At 40.9% G+C, this 10,000-nt stretch overlaps 1 protein-coding gene across 1 annotated transcript in view; it reads left to right on the plus strand.

Annotated features, from left to right (window-relative positions):
* LOC306794135 (receptor-type tyrosine-protein phosphatase mu-like) overlaps positions 1-10,000 on the plus strand; it is a 130,952-nt gene that overhangs the window by 47,278 nt on the left and 73,674 nt on the right. The window contains 3 exon segments of the mRNA XM_079292067.1: positions 9,245-9,412; positions 9,585-9,694; positions 9,784-9,862. Coding sequence (XP_079148193.1) covers positions 9,245-9,412; positions 9,585-9,694; positions 9,784-9,862 — 357 coding nt within the window.

A 10,000-nucleotide genomic window follows, 5' to 3' on the forward strand; every position in this document is an offset into this window, starting at 1 on the left:
CTACCTCTACACAGCTGGTTCTACTGTAGTTCTTTACCTGTACACAGCTGGTTCTACTGTAGTTCTTTACCTCTACACAGCTGGTTCTACTGCAGTTCTCTACCTCTACACAGCTGGTTCTACTGTAGTTCTTTACCTCTACACAGCTGGTTCTACTGCAGTTCTCTACCTCTACACAGCTGGTTCTACTGTAGTTCTTTACCTGTACACAGCTGGTTCTACTGTAGTTCTCTACCTCTACACAGCTGATTCTACTGTAGTTCTCTACCTTTACACAGCTGCTTCTACTGTAGTTCTCTACCTCTACACAGCTGTTCTACTGTAGTTCTTTACCTCTACACAGCTGGTTCTACTGTAGTTCTCTACCGCTACACAGCTGGTTCTACTGTAGTTCTCTACCTCTACACAGCTGGTTCTACTGTAGTTCTTTACCTCTACACAGCTGGTTCTACTGCAGTTCTTTACCTCTACACAGCTGGTTCTACTGCAGTTCTTTACCTCTACACAGCTGGTTCTACTGTAGTTCTTTACCTGTACACAGCTGGTTCTACTGTAGTTCTTTACCTCTACACAGCTGGTTCTACTGTAGTTCTTTACCTCTACACAGCTGGTTCTACTGTAGTTCTTTACCTGTACACAGCTGGTTCTACTGTAGTTCTTTACCTCTACACAGCTGGTTCTACTGCAGTTCTCTACCTCTACACAGCTGGTTCTACTGTAGTTCTTTACCTGTACACAGCTGGTTCTACTGTAGTTCTCTACCTCTACACAGCTGGTTCTACTGCAATTCTTTACCTCTACACAGCTGGTTCTACTGCAGTTCTTTACCTCTACACAGCTGGTTCTACGGTAGTTCTTTACCTGTACACAGCTGGTTCTACTGTAGTTCTTTACCTGTACACAGCTGGTTCTACTGTCATTCTTTACCTGTACACAGCTGGTTCTACTGTAGTTCTCTACCTCTACACAGCTGGTTCTACTGCAGTTCTTTACCTCTACACGGCTGGTTCTACTGCAGTTCTTTACCTGTACACAGCTGGTTCTACTGCAGTTCTTTACCTGTACACAGCTGGTTCTACTGTAGTTCTTTACCTGTACACAGCTGGTTCTACTGTCGTTCTTTACCTCTACACAGCTGGTTCTACTGTAGTTCTTTACCAGTACACAGCTGGTTCTACTGTAGTTCTTTACCTCTACACAGCTGGTTCGACTGTAGTTCTTTACATGTACACAGCTGGTTCTACTGTAGTTCTTTACCTCTACACAGCTGGTTCTACTGTAGTTCTTTACCTGTACACAGCTGGTTCTACTGTAGTTCTTTACCTGTACACAGCTGGTTCGACTGTAGTTCTTTACCTGTACACAGCTGGTTCTACTGTAGTTCTTTACCTCTACACAGCTGGTTCGACTGTAGTTCTTTACATCTACACAGCTGGTTCTACTGTAGTTCTCTACCTCTACACAGCTGGTTCTACTGTAGTTCTTTACCTGTACACAGCTGGTTCTATTGCAGTTCTTTACCTCTATACAGCTGGTTCTACTGTAGTTCTCTACCTCTACACAGCTGGTTCTACTGTAGTTCTTTACCTGTACACAGCTGGTTCTACTGTAGTTCTTTACCTGTACACAGCTGGTTCTACTGTAGTTCTTTACCTCTACACAGCTGGTTCTACTGTAGTTCTCTACCTCTACACAGCTGGTTCTACTGTAGTTCTTTACCTCTACACAGCTGGTTCTACTGTAGTTCTTTACCTGTACACAGCTGGTTCTACTGTAGTTCTTTACCTCTACACAGCTGGTTCTACTGTAGTTCTTTACCTGTACACAGCTGGTTCGACTGTAGTTCTTTACATGTACACAGCTGGTTCTACTGTAGTTCTTTACCTCTACACAGCTGGTTCGACTGTAGTTCTTTACATGTACACAGCTGGTTCTACTGTAGTTCTTTACCTCTACACAGCTGGTTCTACTGTAGTTCTTTACCTGTACACAGCTGGTTCTACTGTAGTTCTTTACCTGTACACAGCTGGTTCGACTGTAGTTCTTTACCTGTACACAGCTGGTTCTACTGTAGTTCTTTACCTCTACACAGCTGGTTCGACTGTAGTTCTTTACATCTACACAGCTGGTTCTACTGTAGTTCTCTACCTCTACACAGCTGGTTCTACTGTAGTTCTTTACCTGTACACAGCTGGTTCTATTGCAGTTCTTTACCTCTATACAGCTGGTTCTACTGTAGTTCTCTACCTCTACACAGCTGGTTCTACTGTAGTTCTTTACCTGTACACAGCTGGTTCTACTGTAGTTCTTTACCTGTACACAGCTGGTTCTACTGTAGTTCTTTACCTCTACACAGCTGGTTCTACTGTAGTTCTCTACCTCTACACAGCTGGTTCTACTGTAGTTCTTTACCTCTACACAGCTGGTTCTACTGTAGTTCTTTACCTGTACACAGCTGGTTCTACTGTAGTTCTTTACCTCTACACAGCTGGTTCTACTGTAGTTCTTTACCTGTACACAGCTGGTTCTACTGTAGTTCTTTTTCCATGCGGTACTGATTCTCCTGCTTGTCGATAAAGCAGCCTATTCTTTGGTTCTCTGGTGTTTGGAGGTTCTCCTCTAGGTTTCTGGATGTTCCCGTTATTTTTTCTCTGGACTCTTTTGGTCTCCATGCGTTCCTTTAGGCCAACAGGACGTCGCCTGTCAGTCTCAAGCTTTTAATTGATTGGCTCCAATCAGGGATGACCAGGGGGAAAACACACACACACACTAAAGGCGTGTGTGTGTGTGTGTGTGTGTGTCTCTGTGGGGTTCAGGGTATATTAATATTTCTAATAGGACTGTTATCAGCTCACTGCCAGCTGTACACAGTAAACACACACACACAGTGAAGCTTCAAGGCAAATACAAACACAACACACACACACACACACACTCTGTGCCTGTCTGTTGTGTGATAACTCCCACAATGCCTTTCTGTGTTAAAGAGACCTGGAGGTCAAAACCACTTTTCTCTGAACAACACACTCACACACACACACACAGCTGCAGTCGAGCCAACAGGTAAACAGTGTTTAAAGGCGAACGAGTCAGCGTGTGTTTGAAGTTTTGGACTTTGTTTGGCAGATAAATAATATAAAGCTGTGTGTGTATTTGTGTGTATAGTGTGTGTGTGTGTGTGTGTGTGTGTGTGTGTCTGGGTTAATTAGTGTGTTAAAGGGTTTATCAGCGTGTCGGCATGCAGGAGATTCATCCAGCCTTTGAACATGACATGGGTATGTGTGTGTGTGCGTGTGTGTGTGTGAGTCCAGTGTAAAGCTACTATCAGCGTCCTGCCAAAACCAATTAAAGCCTCATTCGGGACATGCAGGCTCCCTATTGGCCAGTTTATTGAATCTAAACGCTTTGACATTTTGTGAAAATCCTTTTGGTCTTTTTCTCCTTCTCGGGTGTGAGATGGATATCAGCTCCATGTCTGTGTGCACTGATAGCTCCAATGGTTAGCTCAGTCTAGTTTAGCACAAAGACTAAATATTGGGGGAACTATTAGCCTAGCTTAGCACAAAGACTCGGTACTGGGTGAAACTGTTAGTTTAGCTTACCAACATCTAGATGCCTTTGATAGTGAAGGAAACTTTGAGTTCTGCAGACAAGAGATACTTTCTCTATTAGACATTAATCTACATCCATGATTATTAGACCGTTAATCTACATCCATGATTATTAGACCGTTAATCTACATTCATGATTATTAGACCGTTAATCTACATCCATGATTATTATACCGTTACTCTACATCCATGATTATTATACCGTTAATCTACATCCATGATTATTGGACCGTTAATCTACATCCATAATGATTATTAGACCGTTAATCTCCATTCATGATTATTAGACCGTTAATCTACATCCATGATTATTAGACCGTTAATCTACATCCATGATTATTAGACCGTTAATCTACATCCATGATTATTAGACCGTTAATCTACATCCATGATTATTGGACCGTTAATCTACATTCATGATTATTAGACCGTTAATCTACATCCATGATTATTATACCGTTAATCTACATCCATGATTATTGGACCGTTAATCTACATCCATAATGATTATTAGACCGTTAATCTACATTCATGATTATTAGACCTTTAATCTACATCCATAATGATTATTAGACCGTTAATCTACATCCATGATTATTAGACCGTTAATCTACATCCATGATTATTAGACCGTTAATCTACATCCATAATGATTATTAGACCGTTAATCTACATTCATGATTATTAGACCGTTAATCTACATCCATGATTATTAGACCGTTAATCTACATTCATCATGATTATTAGACCGTTAATCTACAATCATAATGATTATTACACCGTTAATCTACATTCATGATGATTGTTAGACCGTCAATCTACATTCATAATGAGTGTCAGACCATTCATAACATACATTCATAATGATTGTCAGACCATTAATAACATACATTCATAATGATTATTAGACCGTTAATCTACATTCATCATGATTATTAGACCGTTAATCTACATCCATGATTATTAGACCGTTAATCTACATCCATGATTATTAGACCGTTAATCTACAATCATAATGATTGTTAGACCATTAACCTACATTCATGATGATTATTACACCGTTAATCTACATTCATGATGATTATTACACCGTTAATCTACATTCATGATGATTATTACACCGTTAATCTACATTCATGATGATTGTTAGACGGTCAATCTACATTCATAATGAGTGTCAGACCATTCATAACATACATCCATAATAATTATTAGACCGTTAATCTACATCCATGATTATTAGACCGTTAATCTACATTCATAATGATTGTTAGACCGTAAACATACATTCATAATGATTGTTAGACCGTTAACATACATTCATAATGATTTTTAGACCGTTAATCTACATTCATCATGATTATTAGACCGTTAATCTACATCCATAATCATTATTAGACCGTTAATCTACATCCATGATTATTAGACTGTTAATCTACATTCATAATGATTGTTAGACCGTAAACATACATTCATAATGATTGTTAGACCGTTAACATACATTCATAATGATTTTTAGACCGTTAATCTACATTCATCATGATTATTAGACCGTTAATCTACATCCATAATCATTATTAGACCGTTAATCTACATCCATGATTATTAGACTGTTAATCTACATTCATAATGATTATTAGACCGTTAATCTACAATCATAATGATTGTTAGACCGTTAATCTACATTCATAATGATTGTTAGACCGTTAATCTACATTCATAATGATTGTTAGACCGTCAATCTACATTCATGGTGATTATTACACCGTTAATCTACATTCATGATGATTATTACACCTTTAATCTACATTCATGATTGTTAGACCATTAATAACATACATTCATAATGATTGTTAGACCGTTAACATACATTCATAATGATTGTTAGACCGTTAACATACATTCATAATGATTGTTAGACCGTTAACATACATTCATAATGATTGTTAGACCGTTGACATACATTGATAATGATTGGTCGACCGTTAACATACATTCATAATGATTGTTAGACCGTTAACATACATTCATAATGATTGTTAGACCCTTAATCTGTTATTTGTTATATCTGTTTACACCTGAGCCTTTACACCTGAGCCTTGTTTGAAGGTTTGTGTCGACATGTTTTCAGACATTTGATTTTCCAGTCAGATCCTGAAATCGCTGCAGGAAACACACGCACACACACACACACACACACAGCAGCAGGAAGTGTGTGTGTTATTTGTGTAAATCTTCTCAATGCGCTGCAGCTGCCTCTCCTCATGTTTCAATATAACTCTGGTAATAGAATTACCCCCCACCATCTGTGTGTGTGTGTGTGTGTGTGTGTGTGTGTGCTGGGTCTGATGGGATTGGTTTAGAGCAGGGATTCCCAAAGTGGGGTGCGCGCACCCCTGGGGGTGCGCGAGCTGCCTCTAGGGGGTGCGCGAGAGGAAAAGTGTAATGGCGGTCTGATGGTGTAATAATATTAAATATTTAAAAAAAATGTAATTTTAACTTAAAAACTGTCAGGTGGGACATCTGAAGCTATCAGTCGTAAAAGAGGAGAGGGACAGAGAGAGAGAGAGGAATCGGAGGCGAGGGGAACGGAGAGGTGCAGCACAGACACATCGGGAGCACATCGGCCCATCGCGGAGTCAAGGTGAAAAAGAGGAAACGAGAGTGAGCATCAGACTGGGAAAAACAAGAGGAAATATGATGAAAAGTATGTGTGTCTGGGCTTCACTTGGATTGGCAACGCAGATTCCCCAAAGCCACAGTGCGTGGTGTGCAGTGAGGTTCTGGCTAACAGTCTGAAGCTCTTATTTACGTCGCCACCTGAACACCAAGCATGCCAGTGCAAGTCAAAAGCCCCTTACATTCTTTATATCCAAATTGGAGGAGTTACAAAACAGCCAAAAACAACTGCAGTCTCATTCATGTGTTGGGTCTATAAATGACGCACTACGGGCTTCATATCTGGTTACAGAATAGCGAGAAAGGGGCTACCGCACACAGTCGCCGAAGACGTGAGCTTGCCAGCTGCCAGAGAGATGGTGGAATGTATGATTGGGGAGAAAGAAGCAAAACAGTTGGCCGTGATCCCGGTGTCCAACAACACTGTGTCGCGCCGCATCGATGCTTTGTCCGAAGACATCCTGGCTACATTAGTCGCTCATTAATTGTAAATTAAATGTGATAATCTGCCTCTGAGTCTGTGCGTGTGTCCTCGCATCCGTATTGCTCTTTAAAAGTGACTCCTTGTGTCACTGAAAGTCATTGAAACTTTGTTGCAGTGTTTCAGGGCGTTTTCACACCTTCAGTTCGTTTGCTTTGTTGCAGTTGCTCCTTTGTTCGGTTTGTGTTCACACTGCAACATTTAACAGCGGACTAAATCTTGTAAACAAATGCCACGCGCGAGCAAACTGTTCTCTCATTGGTCCGATTCTTATGCGGCTATGAAGGCTTAAAAGGCTCTGTTGCTTCTTTTTTTTTTTTTTATTAGGGGGGGGGGGGGGGGTGCGCGAACCCAGTCGGGATGTAGAAGGGGGTGCGCGGCCTAAAAAGTTTGGGAACCGTTGGTTTAGAGAAGTCAGGGGTCATCTGTGATTGGCCGACAGGTGAGAGGTGGTGGGAGGTTAACGAGACAGAGAAACGCCAGAACACGGTGGAGATGTTTGTTTTTCTGTTTCTTGTCAGTTTGAGATGTTTGAGGAAGAAACAGACTCTGCTCTCATTGGTTATCTACTAATAATCTAATATGTCACCAACAGCAGATATATGAACAGATGAATATGTACAGATTTCACAGATGAGGTTCTCTTTGAGTGTTTCACTTCTCCAGCATTTAGACCAGACCGACAGTCTGAATTAAAGGAGAATCATTGAGATGGTTGGACGTCTCCTCTTTGATTCTCTTCTTCGTTGAATGACCTCATGTCACGTCTCTGATTCCACGTCACACACACACACGTTCAACATTCCTCTGTTGCTACGGAAACAGCTGGTACACACACACACACACACATGTTTTCACACATTCACACTGAGACATGACTAAACCAGTCAGGACCACGCATGGGGACAGAGAAGAATAATTAAAACATGTTGATACTCATACTCAACATTTGCAGAAATGTTTTTATGAATGTGCACTGTCCCGTTCAAATAAACCAATAAATAAACTCAGTTTATCTTCATGGAAGAATTAAAACATGTTGATACTCAGTTTATCTTCATAGAAGAATTAAAACATGTTGATACTCAGTTTATCTTCATGGAAGAATTAAAACATGTTGATACTCAGTTTATCTTCATGGAAGAATTAAAACATGTTGATACTCAGTTTATCTTCATGGAAGAATTAAAACATGTTGATACTCAGTTTATCTTCATGGAAGAATTAAAACATGTTGATACTCAGTTTATCTTCATAGAAGAATTAAAACATGTTGAAACTCAGTTTATCTTCATAGAAGAAGTAAAGTAGTAGAACATTTATCAAAGTGAAACTACACATGAATTCATGTTTTCATCTCCTCATCTGGCTGTTTCGTTCTCCTCATTTATCTCCTATTCCTCTTCCTCCTCCTGTTCTTCCTGTTCTTCGTCCTCCTCTTCCTCTTGCTCCTCCTCTCTGCGATGATTAAAACTCTTGTTTGTCTCATCGATTCTCCTCAAGGACCATTGATTCGCTAACACACACACACACACACTTGTAAATAAAGCAGGACGCTGTTCAAACGGTTTCAGAATAATGTTTTCATGTTTAGTAAAAGAAACAGCAGTGAAATAAATAATAACTCATCGTAACCACGGTGACGAGATATTATGGTCTGTTGTGTGTAATGTTAAAGAAATAATAACTCACATGTAACTGATTGTGTCTGTTGAATCATATCGTGTCTCTCACTGACTTATAGAGCGACGTCACACAAATACAACTGAAGTGACAGACGAAGAAGAACTTGAATTTCAGAATAAAGTCTCACAAAAATCATTGAAACGTCCGAGAGAAGCTTTTAACCGTCTGTGTGACTGACAGCCAGTACTTTCCCCACTGAGGGACTAATAATGGATTTTATTTTATCTCTTATCTTCACTGTTACCATGGAGACTCCCTTCAACCCACCGACACTGTGTGTGTGTGTGTGTGTGTCAGACTTCTCTCACAGTATTGATTTGAATTTCATTGAAACTTCAGAAAAAAGTGAACCCAGAGCTCGCTTGATTGACAGCTGTAGTCATGACACCAACACACACGAATGAGGGATCACACACACACACAGAGAGAGAGGCTGGGTTTTGAGATTCAAAGCTTTAAAGTGAATGCTTTTATTCTGAAGATTTCCAATTCTAGAATTTCACTGACGACAAAATTTTTCACACACACACACACACACACACTTATTTATTGACTCTTTATTGATGAATTATGGATTAGCTGCTCTAATATATCAATGAGATTGTTTTATTTTCTTCTTTTCTTATGCTCTGGATTTCCTGTTTGGTCCATTTTATCTTTGACCTGTGCTTTTATTGTGACACACAGGGAGAGGCTAATTTTGTGTACACAATGCCCACATGCATTTTTGTCATTGTGTACTACTTAAAAATACCTCTATTGATGCGATGTCACTTCCTGTGTGCAGGCTCCTCCTTCTTGTTCGTGAACACGTCGGGTCGGTACGGAGGTCAGCGCGCTCAGATGTTGCTGCCGCCGCTCAAAGAGAACGACACTCACTGCGTCAGCTTCCTGTTCTACCAGGCGGGAGGACAGGAGGGCGCAGCGCCCGCCACACTCAACGTCTACATCAAAGGTACAAATACTGCCTCATGGTGCTCTCAGGTGTGTCTGTATATGGAGGCGGAGCTCTCAGGTGTGTGTGTGTGTGTGGAGGCGGAGCTCTCAGGTGTGTGTGGAGATGGGTCTCTCAGATGTGTCTGTGTGTGTGTCTGTCTGTGTGTTGACAGTCTTTGTGTTTTTTGCAGAGAACAACAGTCCTCTGGGAGTTCCTGTCTTCAACTCTTCAGGTCCCGCCTACCACATCTGGAAAGGGGTAGAGCTAGCAGTGTCCACCTTCTGGCCCAATTACTACCAGGTAACACACACACACACACACACACACACACAGGTGCTGTGTACTGCCACTGTTGATAATCAGAGTACTCATGCTGGTCTGTGTGTCAGGTGGTGTTTGAGGCAGTCAGCACCGGTCAGAGAGGAGTTCTGGCCATCAAGGACATCATGCTGCAGGGACACCAGTGCAGTAAGTACAGTCACAAGCCCCGCCCCCTTATAGAACCGGCTCCTAATTGGTTAACGAAGTTTACTCCTGTCTTAATTGGATAATGATGTTAAAAGTTCAGCTGGCATCGCAGAATCAAGGTCAGAGTGTGTGTGTGTG

This window comes from Melanostigma gelatinosum (assembly GCF_949748355.1).
Source record: "Melanostigma gelatinosum genome assembly, chromosome: 20".
NCBI lineage: Eukaryota > Metazoa > Chordata > Actinopteri > Perciformes > Zoarcidae > Melanostigma > Melanostigma gelatinosum.